We start from the raw sequence: 15708 nt of genomic DNA, 5'->3' as shown, positions 1-15708 counted from the left end.
CCAAACTTTTAAGATACCTCCTCTGGCCTGGTCCCATTCAGGACACATTCTTTGTTTGGGTGAGGGAAAATATCCAAATACTCTTAAAAGCTGTCTGCCACCATTGGTGGTAACTTCCCTTTTTGTGGCTGTGGTCAGTTACGTGGCTTTTATTTTCCTTATTTCCTGGATGTTTGGGAAGGCTGTAACCCAGGACCATCGCTGACCTGTTTTCTCATGTTAAGAGGGTCTGTCCCACTTGGCTACTTGAGATTAAATGCTTCTTCTCTGGGCAGCCAACCTCCACAACTGGGCAGGTGTCAAAGTCAGTAAAGTGTTCACAACCACAAGGACCTGAGTTTGATGCCCATATCCCACATTAAAAAGCCAGGTATGGTAGGGTGTGCTTGTAATCTCAACACTGGGTGGGCAGAGACAGGTGACTACCTGTAGCTCACTGAACCAACCGGCTTAGCCTAATCTATAAGCCAGGCCTATGAGAGACCCTTCCTTAAAACATGCTAGATGGCACCTGAGAAGCCTGCACACATGCTCACACCCACACAGACTCAAACAGAGAAAGACACACACACATGTACACACACACATATGCATGAAGGCACAGCAGGAAGCCAGACTATGAGCCAGTTCGTTCACCCTGGTATAGATTTTAAAAAGACTTAAGAGGGTTGGGAGATGGCTCAGTGGGTAAAGAACTTGTCTCACAAGTATGAGAAACTAAGTTTAGATCCCAGAACCCATGTAAAGCGAGACACAATAGGATACATCTGTAACCCCAGCAACCCTGCAGCAAGATGGATTGTGGAGACAGGAGAATCCCTGGGAGCTCAGAGAGGGGGTGCTAGTCTGGCATATACAACAGTGGCAAGAAAGAGGCTCTGTCTTTAAGTGTGAGGACTGACATCCAAGACTGCCCTCTAACATCTGTATGCCTTCACTCACACATATGCAGAAAGACAAGAGAGCTATGAACAAGTGATAATGTAGGTACATTGATTAAAAGCTTATTCACAAATACTGAAAAACGAAAAAATGCAAGACAAGCTGGGAATTGAAACACAGCGTTACTGGGCAGCTGAGGACATCAGTAGTTCTTGGTGTTTGCCTGTAAGTGTGCTTTACTATGCTAGTGTGAAGAGAAGGGTTCAGACTGACATACGGACACATGAAACGAGACTGTGATACATGCTGTGGGTGGTGACATCGATGAGAATAGAAGGGAAACGAGAAGCCACGAGTTGATTCTTGCCGGAGCTGAGCTGTGGATTCTGGTAGAACCATTACAGTCTTGTGTCTACGTTTTCATACATTGAAAATGCCCAAAACCAGCAGGACACCTGCCAGGATGAGCACTCTACACAGAAGCGCCCAGGTTGCATGGTGTGAGGAGACAGCGCTGAGCATCCTGGGAGTCCTGAAGGCTAAGATCCTGGGCCAAAGCTTGGGAAAGGAGAAAGCTTCCCGGATGGATCTCCAATGAATTGCTATAGGTTTAAGACTGACTGTAGTTAATATTGTATTGCACATTGGAAATTCTCTAAAAGATGAGACTTTTAATAGATTAAAAAAATTGAAAAAGTATGATTACAGCAAGGACTCTCATGCCTGAAGGGATTTATAACAATTCTATTGCCGTCAAAATCTGCAAGCAGCATGGCACCTCTCAGCACGTAAATGGAAAAGCACACCTTCCTGTGTTGCATACAATGGACTACTCAGCAATGAAAATGAATGACTTACTGATGCATGTCACAACATGGATGAGTCTCAGACGTCTTATTCTGAGTCAGAGTGAAGACATCAAGCAGCACTGTATTTCCAGGGTCCACTTGTTCAAAGCTCCAGTGCAACCCTGCCTGGTAAGCAGGATGACTCTGGAGATTTCTGTTCCCTAATACTGAGCCATGTGCTGGCATAGGTATAGTCGTGCCCCCCCCCTCTTTGTTTTCCTTTTCCATAAATTCTGTTGCTGATAGCCAATGACAGTTCACTATTAAATTGAATTTTCAAAAAAATAATTGATAATTATAATTCATAGTTTGCACTATGCTATTCCCCCCCCCCCCACACACACACACCACTAGGCTACGAATCACCACATCTGGTGTGCATATACTCAGGTGGTCCTCATTTTACCTGATAGTGACCCCAAAGCACAAGAGTAGGGTAGTGGCTCTGGGAAACAATAGAGAGGGCTGCAGTGATTCCTGGAAGTGGGAAGGAAGATGGCGGTTTCTCAGACCTGCTCTGAGGGTTGGGCACACCCACAGCTCCAGCCATCTCCCACGAGTTTTAGGGCACATCTCCCTCAGATAAAGAGGGGCTACTGTAGTGCCACAGAAGAACTCCGCAGATGGGATTGAGGCTGATAATCATTTGATTTTAACAGACATTACGTCTGTATCTGGTAGTCCTAAGGTAATGCCAGGGGTTCCTTGGAAACAGATGAAGACCGCATTCACAGGGAGCTAAGAGGACAGGAGATGCATCAGTGAAGCAGCCTCCATTGCTTGCTTGACGACAATGGCAGTGAAACCAACAGCCAGGAGCCCTGAGTGGCGCCTAAAGCTGACTTTCCGCTGGTAACTGCCACGGAAGCAGAAACTCAGTACTCCAGCCACCTGGGATAGGATCAGACCTCAAAGCTGACCATCTTCTAAGAACATCCAGGACAGACCACAGCCCTGCTGACTCCTTGACTTCAGCCTTGTAAGACTTGGAACAAGGAAATTAGCTGAGGCCTCTGGACAGCTTGTTTCCAAAATCGTAAAAAAAATAAAACGTTGTTGTGAGCTTCTCAGTGTGTAATAATATTATAGGCATAGAAAATAATGACAGAGGGACTGATGAGGAGAGAACAGGATGGCCATGCTGATGGGATAGGCAGTGTCCAGATTGTGCCCCTGCTGCAGGTCAACTAGACATGTCCAACTGAGCACACAACTGCTTCAGTCCCAATACCAATATTCAAGCCACCATCAACAACAGAAGGAAATTGGCCAGTGTTCTGCCACCCAAAATAAAATCCAGTATCTTTACCACAGCCGCATCCTATGCACTCCAAGCACAGACCCCCTCTCTCAGGTCATCTGCAGATGACACAACTGTGCAGGTTCATGGTATTCATGGTATGGTTAATATTGTCATTCTAATTTATCCTCCAAATAGCTGTGGAAGTACCCTTTGCCTGCAGTCACCCGTGAGGAGTCTATTTACTTGCCTTAGTAGTACCATGGACTAGGCACCCCTGGATTTCTGCAGACTTCATTAGCATTGCTTCCTGGTGCACAGACTGCTTGGTGGGCATAGCCCTCTAGGTCTCCTGGGAAGACTTGGGGTTTCATGGGGTCTCCTAGGTAGACATGTACTCCGTGCTTAATGATCTCCAGAAGAGGTGCAGCCTCTTTGTCGGACATAACCTCCTAGGTTATGTCTCCTAAGTAGACAGTCTCCAGGTAGATCCAGCTTCTGTACTGGGCACAAACTCCCTGATGGACATAGCCACTTGGATAGACACAGTTGGTGAATGTAGCCTCTTTAGTGGACATGGTCTCTTGGGAATAGGGTGCCCTCCACTCCATACACAACACAGTTCCTCCATCACTACACCTGGTTGGGAAAGGTCACAGCTCCCCCAGATCCCACTTGCTAAATTAATATGCCTCCAGTCTCTTATAGACAGGATCTCAGCAGGATGTCTTTCTGCTGTGTGGATGGGCTGACCACCCACGGACAGCTGCTAATGTGCGCTATATTATGGGCTCATGGATTCCATGGAGGCTGGTCCTTCTCAAGGCAAGCCTTGGGCCCTGGTGTGAGACTTGGACCCCAGTGCCAGCAGCCTTCCTTGTCTACCTTGCGGTACATGGACACTGTAGACTTCCATGGTAGACTTCCAGGAAAAAAATAAATGGATAGAAATAGCTAGAAGACTTTTTTTCTCCAAGTGGCATATTAAAACTCCTCCTGGGGGAAGCTGGCAAACATCCAAGAAACGTGAAGTGATTTATTTCTCAGATCTGCAGGATTTAGTTTGATCTTATTGTAGTTTTTTCAAGCCTACCTAGGGAATTTTAACTAAAACAATTTAGCTGAAAGGAATGGGGTCTTAAATCCCATGCAGATGGACAGCACAGGATACACAGGAAGAGTGGGCACTCCACAATGAGTGCCCTTGGCAGGGAGCCCTCTAAGAAGGCCCCTGTGAGTCTCAGCAGAGCATACTTTCACATTGAGAGCTGATTTCATTTTCTCGTAAGCTTTGTCACAATTGGAGTCTAGCTTAGTCGTGTTAGCCAGTTCTCCACCACTATAGCAAAGATAGGAGGTAATCTGGAAAGAAGGAAGGTGCACAGCTTGGGAGGTTCGGGTCAATAATTATTAGGTGCCTTTGTCCTCGGCCAGTGGTGAAGCAGCATCTGATGGCAGAGCATGTCTCAGAGCAAAACCGCCCATCTTTACCAGCCAGGGAGGGAGGGAGGGAGGGATTGAGGAAGGAAGGAAGGAAGGTCCATAATTCCCTTGGAGTGTGCTTCCAGTAACCTAACTTCCTCCCATTAGCTCCACCTTACAAAGACATCACCACCTCCCAAATGCTCGAAGCTGAGGCCAAGACTCTAGCGTGCACGCACATGTGGGTACCCACACACTTCTGGGGGGCAGTAAGTATCCCAATTGTGCTTTGGGTTAATGAAGCTACTGCTCTTTGCTGTTGCTGATTTCAGTGCGTAGCTTCAGACTGGCTTAAGGGAGGAGGATTCAGCTCAGTGAGAAGGATTGAACCACAAGTTAATTACAGCTTTCTACTCCATGGCATGCTATTCCAAAAGCCCCCTCTCCCGACACCCCCACAGGGACAGTTGAAGCATGGCGTTGCCTGGACACCTGGGTGAATGACAGAAGCATGTGACCGCAGGAGATAGTCATTCCCTGAACACACTCACTTGTCTATTTTTTAATCCATATGAGACTTTAACATAAAGTTAAATATTTTTCTAAAAGTCTACCTAGGAGACTATGGTTTTGGTCCTACTGACCTTGTGTTATTCAAATGAGCCAAAGGTTGACTCTGTGACCCCTTGCTTGTCTATTTTTTTGTCGAAGTATGAGGTGCATTAGCTCAAAAGTATGCCATCTTCAAACTCAAAAGTTGACACCCCTGATTTCTTTTGTGGTGCTTGGAGTCAACAGCCTTACACAAGCTAGGCAAAGGCTCTGATTCTGATCAATTACCCCAGTTCTAAATATCCAGTCATCTTGAATAAGTCCAAACAAGCAGAGTTTGTCTAGAACAGTGGTTCTCAACCTCCCTAATGCTGCAACACTTTAGTATAGTTCTTAAAGTTGTGGTGATCCCCAACCATATTTTTTTTTTCGAAACGGGGTTTCTCTGTGTAACAGCCCTAGCTGTCCTAGAGCTAGCTCTTATAGACCAGGATGGCCTCGAACTCACAGAGAGCTGTCTGCCTCTACCTCCCAAGTGCTGGGATTAAGGGTGTGTGCCCCTACCACCCAGCCCATAAAGCTATTTTGTTGCTACTTCCTAACTAATTTTGCTACTGTTATGAATAATAATAAATATCTGATATACAGGCTATCTGATATTTGATTCCAATCACTGATCTAGAACCTGCCTATTTTGCATAGCCTGTTCTCCACCCACTCCCACCCCCCACATCTCCAGGAACTGATCAGACACAGCTTTGTACTGATTTGACCCCAAGCTCTCTGAGCTGGAGACTGTCTGCTCTCAGTCCATTTCTACGTAGTTCCTGTGGGTTGACAAATATGTATATACAGAAGGGAAGAAAGAGGTGGGAATGAGTTAAACTTATCACAAGGAATAAGCCAGGAGGGCTAATGGAGACAGCCAGCTCTCCCCTGCCAGCAGGGCTGCCTCCTTTGTAAGCCTCTTGTTCCACTCCAGTGACAACTGGTTGAAGCCCAACCACCCCTGGAAGGCTGCACAGCTTCCCTCAGCCTACAGATACAGATGTTCCACTCATCCAGGGAGATCCTTACCCAGTGTGCCCAGAGACACATTTGAGGGCTTGTCTAGCAGCTCACAGCAAAGGTCTACATGACAAACGAGTCACCGCAGCCCCTGGGTCCCTTCTCCATCTGTCTCTCCTGGGTATTGCCTTGTGCTCCTTCCCTTCTAGATGAGCAGCCTCCCCCTCCCTTAGGCCGCTGCTATACTTGTACCTCCCCAACAGAGGGCATCTTTCCAGAGACTACATGCCAGAGCATCTCCAGGAAAGCTGTGTTCTGCTGCCACCTTGTGCCCATCTCTCTTTCCTGGTACAGCCCCAATCTCCCCAGTGCACCTCAGCCATCACAGGTCACTACAGCTGTTCCGTGCATGCTTAGATCCAGTTATTAGCTTCCTGCAGAGAACACAGTAGTTCTCATTCATTTTTATGACATCGACACTCAGGAGTGTCTCCATGTACTCAGCCTGTGTACATCCTTACCTGTAGCTTTTGGCTTTTCCAGTTTAACAATTTCTTCAGCTACTGTGACAATGCTTCTGCTTCTCCCTACATTTGCACAGATGCTTAGATTAATTATTTTCTGAATGTAGAGAACACAAATATATGCAAAGTCTTAAAAAATTATGCTGTGTTTATAAGCATGGATGGGGTTCATTAGTATACTTTCTCAGTATGTAAGTACATAAGTACATCTACGTTCATATAACAATAAAGTGATTTCATTTGTGGACTGTATCAACAGAAAGTGAGAACCCACTGCGTATACAATTTTTGACCTGCTTTCCTTTAATTTCTTTAAGATAAATAGTCAAATTGAAATTTGTATATTGAAATTGTTTCTTTAGCATAAAATATACCAGTTAGAGGCTGGAGCATTGACTTGGTGGTTTAGAGCATATACTCTTCTTGCAGGAAACCTGAATTCAGTTCCTGACACCTATAGCAACTCCCTATACCCAGCTCCAGGGGAGCCAGTGTCCCTGACCTCTACACACACACACACACACACACACACACAGAGAGAGAGAGAGAGAGAGAGAGAGAGAGAGAGAGAGAGAGAGAGAGAGACTCATATCATAGACATACACATAATGAAAATAAAGTAAATCCTTTTAATAAGCCAACAAATATATGGATATAAATAGCCGCATTGTACTTCTCATTGTTGTAAAACTGATCATTTCATTACTTTCCTTGAAGTATGAATGCCATCACTGTTACCATCCAGGGCTGAAATGTGTCTTTGGTTCCCTTTACCAAGCATTATCAAGTGACTGAGCCCACAGTCTATTGTAGTTTAGAGTTATATACATACTCACTAAAGATAAAGTCAAGGTGGACATGGTAGCACAGGCCCGGTAATCCCAGCACTTGGGAAACTAGGGCAGGTTTGCAGTTTAAAACCAGCCTGGGCTATCCAGCGAGACCCTGTCTCAAGGCAAAATAAATAATGATAAGAAACTAACTGTTACCCAGACAAACAAATCATGTTACCACACACATGAACTGAAGCCCTGTGGATATTCTTTCTTTATTAAATAAATGTATTCATTTATTTTACATCCAGACCACAGTTCCCCTCCCTTCCCCTCCACCTAATTCCCTTCTGCTGCACCCCACCCCCAATCTACTACTTTGTTTCTGTTCAGAAAGGGACAGGCCTCCCACGGGTGTCAACAATGCGTGGCATATCAAATTGAGGTAGGACTAAGCTTCTCCCTTTGTATTAAGACTGGACAAGGAAACCCTGTATGAGAAGTAGGTTCCCAAAAGCCAGCCAAAGTGTTAGGAACAGACCCTGCTCCCACTACTAGAAGTCCCACAAGTACAGCATGCTACACAACTGTCACACATATGTAAATGGCCTAGGGTGGTCCCATGCAGGCTCCCTGACTGTCAATCCAGAATCTGAGTTCCTAGAGTCTACGTTAGTTGTTTTATGGGTTCCTTTATGATTTCCTTGACCCCCTGACTCCCTCTCTTCAACAGTATCTCCCGAGTTTGGCCCAATGTTTGGTTGTGGGTCACTGCATCTGTATCCATCAGTTACTGAATGAAGCCTCTCTGATAGCAATTGGGCTAGGTGTTGTAATAGGAGCAGCGAGCTGCGTCCCGCCACCCGGCTAGCTTTATCCAAAATAATTACACGGAAACTGTATTCTTTTAAACACTGCTTGTCCCATTAGCTCTAGCCTCTTACTGGCTAACTCTCACATCTTGATTAACCCATATCTAATAGTCTGTGTAACACCACGAGGTGGTGGCTTACCAGTAAGATCTTAACCTGCATCTGTCTTGGAGAGGAGAGCTATAGCGACTGTCTCATTTCCCTTCTTCCCAGCATTCTGTTTGGTCTACTCCACCTATCTAAATTCTGCCCTATCAGGTCAAGCAGTTTCTTTATTAATTAACCAATGAAAGCAACAGATAGAAAGAAGACCCACCTCCATCAGCTAGGCACCAAGACTTTTTTCCCTGATCCTGTTTGGCTGAATCCTAGGTCTCTGGGTCCTCAGGCTCCAGGCAGTGACGGAAGTAGGGTCACTCTAACGCCAAAGGTCTGAAACTGGATCAGTCATAGTTGGCCACTCGCACAATCTCCCAGCCACCTTACTCCCCATCTCCCATATTTCCCATAGGCAAGACAGACTGCAGATCAAATGTGTAACTGAACTGGGGTTCCAGTCCCTCCACTGGAACTCTCACCCAGTCACAGGAGATGGCAAGTTTAGGCTATGGTCCATCATTGCTAGGGTCCTTAGCTGGGGTCCTCCTTGCACATTCCTGGGAGTTTACATTGTACCAAGTTTCTACCTGATCCCAAAATGACCAATCCCCTTTCCAGGCATCTCTTTCAGTACTCTTCCCCTCCATCTACTTCCCAGCTTGATCCCTCATGTTTCCATCCCTACCCTCCCCCAGTCTATCTATGAGATCTCTTCTATTTCCTCTCTTCCCTTGGAGATCCTTGCATTCCCCCTTTGTGTTGTAGGAGGCTACTTGTTCGTTTTCCAGCCACACAGACTCAATATAGTTTATTAAATCACTGCTTGGCCTGTTAGCTCTAGCTTCTTATTGGCTAACTCTTACATATTAATTTAACCCATTTCTATAAATCTGTGCATCACCACATGGCTGTGGTTTACCGGCAAAATTCTAGCTTCTGTCCCTGGCCACGGATACATGGCATCTCTTTGATGCCGCCTTCTTTTTCCCAGCATTCAGTTTAGTTTTTCCCGCCTATCTCTATTTTTCCCTGTGCAAGCCAAGACAGTCCTTTATTAACCAATGGTATTCACAGCATACAGAGGGGAATCCCACATCACCTCTTCTTTTCTGTTTAAATAAAAAGGAAAGTTTTAACTTTAACACAGAAGAATTACTTATAACAAAACAGGTATCGAGCAAGAATTTCAATTATAATATTTATATCTACTTTATCTTTTATCATAACTAAGGAAAACTGTAACTATCTATTATTCAAGTCCATCAAGGACTAAAGGATATAATATTACCTAAGTTAACAGGAAGTGCATTGTAAGCAACTTCCAAAACTCTAGAATTGACAGAGACATCTCACTGCCTGGACAGTCACCCAGAGTTCTTCTGTATTGTTGGGGCATCCAATCCTCAGCCCACAGGCCTATAATATCCAGCAGACGTTTTCATGAAGCAAGAAATTGTATGTGAGCATCATATATTTGAGTCCTTGCTCAGGTTGGTACAATCTGACTAATTTCCCATCTTCTGATTGTCTAGGTACAAACAACTGGCTATTTACCAAAATCCACCCTTCCTTCTCCCTAAGCAGGTTCCTAGGCCTCATTTCTCAGGCTCCCTTGATACCATCATGTGCGTATGTCAATGGGATAGCAGAAAGAGCAACACAAAGACTCCAGGCCTGGCCCATGGAAGCCTATCTGAGGAAACAAGGCATAGGAAAAAATCACAGTAACCTATAGAAGAAACTCTGCCCTCTGGGTTCCTCCTCTTCCTGACTGAGTGAGCTGGCACATTTTGAAGATGGCACATATCACCTTGTGTATACATGCATGGACTTCTGGATGACTGTGTGGAACAGAGCCTCTGCTAGCTTGGACTCCTGGACTTGGCTGCCATGTGCAGAAGGAATTGACCTTTGATCAGAAAGCTAATGACGAGGAGTGTGAGCTCTTCTGATTGCCACAGCTTAACTGACCCTAATTCATTATTTTTATTAAATACTAAGATAACACCAAGTTATATGTAGCATAATTAATTGTGGAAGCATTGCAGGTTTGGCTTTGTTCTGTGGGTTGGGGCAGTGTTGATGCTGGTGTTTGTAGTGGTGAGTATTAAACCCAGGGCCTTTCCCAAGCCAGGCCAATGATGCAACAGGCTTTACCTTCCACCCCCCTAGCTCTGTAGTTTTGAACAACCCAGCTTCAGAAGGTTTAGTCATGAACACTGGGACCCTTACTCCTAACCACCATGTCACCCCTCCATCCAGGGATCTGCGCTCCTGCAATTTCTTTTTCTTCCCTTGCTTTCCTTGAGCATTTGATCATACATGTCTATGTCTGCAAATTGTGTGTTGTTTAGAATTACATGTTTGAAGTTCAGAAATGAAAGCAGATCACTTAAGTGTCTAGGATCATTCTTCTCTCCCGTGACCACATGCTCCTGGGACCATCTGTGTTGTGTGAAATTTAAATGCCTTGACCTTGCCACATAGCAGTCTGCTGTTTATGCGGATGAGCGTGCACTGGCTGGTTCACTCTACTTTTGATTAATATTGACCTTGTGACTTTTTCTACATGAACAGAGTTGCCATGCGGGTTTCAATAGGGTTTCTTCTGTGTGTCAGAGGTGCGGGCATTTCTTGAGGATTTCTGCCTAATCTAACCTAACGATGCTGCTAGGTGCCAGAGTATGTGACATTTTAAATTAAAAAATATAGTGACTAGCATCTTTTCTAAAGGTGATATATCTCAGAAGAGTCCGCCGAAAACTAGAGGAAGCAGTGCAGGTTGGGGAATAAATATCCCAAGATAAAGAGGCAGCGAGTATTAGGACCCCATGGTAGGAAGGCCTATCTAGGTGGGCAGACCTGCTTTCTGTAGCAGCCCCAAAAAGAAAGAGGAAAGCAGAGGCAGGCACTCCAGGGTACACTATAAGAGGACTCTGCAGTTATTAAAGAAGTATGGGAAGTTTCCATTTCTGAGACCACAGAGGAAACAAAGAGTTGGGGTTCCTACAAGACCAGTTGACTGTCATGAAGATTAGGTTGCAGGACCCATGGCATGAGAAAGAGAGGAATCGGGATGTCACCTTCTATAAAAGGTACTTACAGCCCTTTGCTGTGTCTCAGTGGGAAGTAAGCACAGCCAGTGTGTGGAGGATTCCAATGGTGGCTTGGACAGCACTAGGCCTGGGATGCTTTGGTATGGCTAAGTTAAGCCACTAAGTAGGGAATGTCATGAGAGTCAAGAATTTATCTAGAAGGCCTGGATGAGCAGCCCTGTTGTAGAGCTCTTTCTGAGAACTGTGAAGCCCAGGAGTAGATCCCCAGCATGGGGCAGGGAGTGGTGATGGAAAGGTCAGGAATGTCTGTATATAGATGACATTCTTGGGAGTATCTTAGAGGAAGTGGAGGGGTGGGGTGGAGCATTACTGAACTGAAAAGGCTTTTGTCCAAAACCCAGTGCTGTAAGACCTGGCACAGCCTCACTGAGTGCTGCACTTTGATGGGCATTAGAGACATAATGTTTACAGGCGTGTATGTGTCTGTGAATGAAAGGTGATGAGAGGGGCTGTAATCATGTATTTCACATCTTCGATTATGGGTGTCCAGTCTGCTTTCAGACCCTGCCCAACAGCATCCTTTTCTCCATACGTGTTATAATCTCTTGTCATTTCTACCCACAGGCAAGAACTGGGACTTGACAGCCGCTCTAAGCGACTATGAGCAACTCCGACAGGTGCACACAGCCAACCTGCCGCACGTGTTCAATGAAGGGAGGTGTGCCAAGCAGCCCGAGCGAGAATTGCCCCAGCCGGGGTACAAAGTGGAGCGGCCCTGCCTGCAGAGGCAGGACGATATTGCCCAAGGTACCAGCTGAGGGGCTTAATGCGGCTCCACGTCTCCCATGGAAAGCAGGGGAGTGTGACTGAAGCCTTTAGGGCGGGCCCGTCCAGTGGGGAGTCCTGCTTCACCTGACAGATATCTCTGGTCCGGTCCTCCAGTTATGTCTGGCAGCTTAGCCTCCAAGTCATTCAATGGCGTGTTCATTGTTCCATGTGTTTCTTCTTTACTGTTCTTTTTCGTCATCAGACTAAGGTATACTTGTGATAGTGATTATAAAAAGGAAGCTTGAAAGGTCTTTGTCCCACCTCCCAGCTCTCACTGTCTTAATAACCACTGATCAGCCAAGTCTACCTACCTCCTTCTCCTGCTGAGCTTGTTAAAGATCTGCAAACAAATAATAGTCATCGCTGTGGCTTCACGTAGTCATCTCCCTGACCACATTGCTGCTCACTAAGTGCAAAACCGGGGCTTTGCTCTGCTCCTGCCGGCTCTGCCTGGTCTTGCTATGACTTTGCCTTGCTGGTGTTTTGAAGGGTGTGAAGAGTGAAAACTGGAATCTTGTTTTAACTTTCACCTTGTGGTTTGCTTGTTAGTTGGCCTCCTCCTCTCTGCCTCATGCCTGTTTCTTCATTAGTTCATTTTCCCATCAATCAATAGGCTTTGCTTTATCAGATTGTAGAATCAGCACCTGATTCTCCCCTTGCCTGTATATAAATCCCACTGTATCATTTGCCTTATGACTTTGTGTTCAGAGGACTCTGGCATACAAAAATGTTTATAGTATTAATGCCCTGGCCTATGAGCTAGTCTCTGGATTTGGAAATAAAACACAAGGTTAATAAACCTTTTTCCTTTTGTTTGTCAATTTAGTCTTCAGATGTTTCTATTTCTTCAGCAGTTATAGGACTGTTTAATTTGCTTATCTGGTCTTGATTTAAGTTTCGTAAGTGATATTTATCCAGAAAGTTATCCATTTCCTTTAAGTTTTCCAATTTTGTGGTGTACAGGTTTTAAAATATGACCTGATGATTCTCTGTATTTCCTCCATGTCTGCTGTTATGTCCCACTTTTTATTTCTGATTTTGTTAATTTGGATATTCTCTCTCTGCCTTTTGGTTAGTTTGGATAAAGGTTTGTCTATTTTGTTGATGTTCTCAAAGAACCAACTCTTTGTGTCATTGATTTTTTTTTGTATTGTTTTCTTTGAAATCAGCTCTCAATTTGATTATTTCCTGCTGTTTAGTTCTTCTGGGTGAGTTTTCTTCTTTTTGTTCTAAAGTTTTCAAATGTTCTGTTAATTCACTAGTGTGGGATTTTTTCAGCTTCTTTATGTAGGCATTTAATGCTATGAACTTTCCTCTTAACACTGTTCTCATTGTGTCCCATAAATTTGGGTATGTTGTGTGGTCATTTTAATTGAATTTTAGGAAGTCTTTAATTTCTCCCTTTATTTCTTCCTTGACCCATTGATGATTCAGGTGAGCATTGTTTAATTTCCATGTGTTTGTGGGTTTCCTGGAATTAGTGTTGCTGGTGACTTCTAGTTTTATACCATAGCGACCTGTAAGATACATGGGGTTATTCAATTTTTTTGTATTTGTTGAGGTTTGTTTTGTTACTGAATATGTGGTCAATTTTTGAGAAGGTTCCATGAGGTACTGAGAAGAAGGCATATTCTTTTCTGTTTGGATGGAATATTCTGTAGATCTTTGTTAAGTCCATTTGTATCATAACATGTTAGTTCCCTTATTTCTCTGTTCATTTTTTGTCTGACTGACCTGTCCAGTGCTGAGAGGGGAGTCTTGAAGTGTGTGGGGTTTAATGTATGATTTAAGCTTTAGAAGTGTTTCTTTTCCATATGAGGGTGCCCTTGTATTTGGGGCATAGATGTTCAGTATTGAGATTTCCTCCTGATGGATTTTTTTTCCTGTGACTAATATGAAATTTCCCACTTTGTCTCTTTTGATTGATTTTAGCTTGAAGTCTATTTTGTTAGGTATTAGGATAGTTACACCTGCTTGTTTCTTAGGTCCATTTGGTTGGAATATTTTTTCCCAACCCTTTACTCTGAGACGATGTCTGTCTTTGAGGTTGAGATGTGTTTCTTGTATGCAGAAGAATGGATTTTGTTTTCGTATCCAACCTGTTAACCTGTGCCTTTTTATAGGTGAGTAGAGTCCGTTTACATTAAGAGATATTAATGACCAGTGATTGCTATCTCCTGTTATTTTTATTTTCACTGTTTGTGATGTTAATTTGTACGTTTTTCCCTTCTTTGGGATTTGCTGCTATGAGACCATCAATTTTCTGTGCTTTGGTTGGTGTAGCCAACTTCCTTGGTTTGAGTTTTCCTTCTAGTATTTTGTGTAGGGCTTGGTTTGTGGCTAGATATTGGTGATATCTAGAGTTTTCATGGAATATCTTGTTTTGTCCTTTTTTGGTGATTGAAAGTTTTGCTGGGTATAGTAGTCTGGGCTGGCATCCGTGGTCTCTTAATGTCTGCATAACGCTTGACCATGACCTTCTGGCTTTCATTGTCTTCAAAGAGAAGTCAGGTGTAATTCTGAAAGGTCTGCCTTTATATGTTAATTGGCCTTTTTTCTTTGCAGCTTTCTTTACTTTGTATGTTTAGTGTTTTGATTATTATGTGGTGAGGGGACATTTTTTTGTGATCCAGTCTATTCGGTGTTCTGTAAGCTTCTTATATCTTCATAAGCATATCTTCCTTTAGGTTGGGAAAGTTTTCTTCTATGATTTTGTTAAATATGTTTTCTGTGCTTTTGAATTGAACTTCTTCTTTCTTCTATACCTATTATTCTTAGGGTTGCCTTTTCAAGGGATTTGCTGATGTCTTCCAAGTTTTTGTTTGTCTTTTTCTCTATCTCTTTGAGGGAACTTCTTATTTCCTCTTTAAAAGCTTTAAATATTCTCCTGAAGTTGTTTTTTAGGTCATTTTCTTCTGCTTTGTCTTTATTTGGTTGCTCAAGTCTTGCTATTGTTGGGTCTTTAGGTTTTACTGGTGTTGTGTTGCTCTTTTTGGTGTTGGGTGTGTTCTTACCTTTTCTTCTCATCTTTTCCTCTAATTAGTGTGGTTGGGACTGTCTGTGATTCTGTTGAATAATCTAGGTGCCAGTGAACCCAAGGCTCAGATGATTGTTCCTCATGGTACAGTCAGTGCCACAGTTCTAGTTACCCCATTGGTCACTCTGTTCCTGGAGTTCGTTCAGTGTTCCTGCGCTTTGCTCTGCTCCCTTGCAGTTTGCTGTCTCGGGCCTGCTCTAGCCTAAGTTGTCATCTCAGACCTGTTTTTCTAAATGTCCCTAGTCTGAATCCATTCCTGTGTAGGTCCCTAGCTTAGCGTTAATCCTGCAAAGATCTCTGGCTCCCATCTACTCCCTCAGAGTTCCCAGGCTTGGGTGCACCCAGAACTGCAGAGGACCTGGCTCAGGCTTACTTCCTCAGATGTCCCAGACTCACACTTGGACCAGCAGAGGTTTCTGGTTCCTGCCTATTCCCTTTGATGTCCCAGACCAATGCGTGGCCCCACAGAGTTCCTGGCTCAGAGGTCCCAGACTCACGCCTAGACCCGCAGAGATCTCTGGTTCCTGCCTACTCCTTTGGAGGTTCCAGATTCATGCCCAGACCAGC

General features: G+C 44.2%; 1 protein-coding gene across 4 annotated transcripts in view; it reads left to right on the top strand.

Moving 5' to 3' along the window:
- Positions 1-15708, top strand: part of Otud7a (OTU deubiquitinase 7A) — a 250797-nt gene that overhangs the window by 182223 nt on the left and 52866 nt on the right. For all 4 annotated transcript variants that reach the window (XM_041667454.1, XM_041667538.1, XM_041667368.1 and 1 more), the window contains one exon: positions 11901-12083. In XM_041667454.1, the coding sequence (XP_041523388.1) occupies positions 11901-12083 (183 nt within the window). The remainder of the gene's footprint in view (positions 1-11900; positions 12084-15708) is intronic.

Source organism: Microtus oregoni, unplaced genomic scaffold, assembly GCF_018167655.1.
Source record: "Microtus oregoni isolate MIOR12 unplaced genomic scaffold, Mior012 000000F_ref0000247, whole genome shotgun sequence".
Classification (NCBI taxonomy): domain Eukaryota; kingdom Metazoa; phylum Chordata; class Mammalia; order Rodentia; family Cricetidae; genus Microtus; species Microtus oregoni.
Note: the sequence above shows the minus strand (reverse complement) of the source record. Positions and strands in the feature narration are given on the sequence as shown.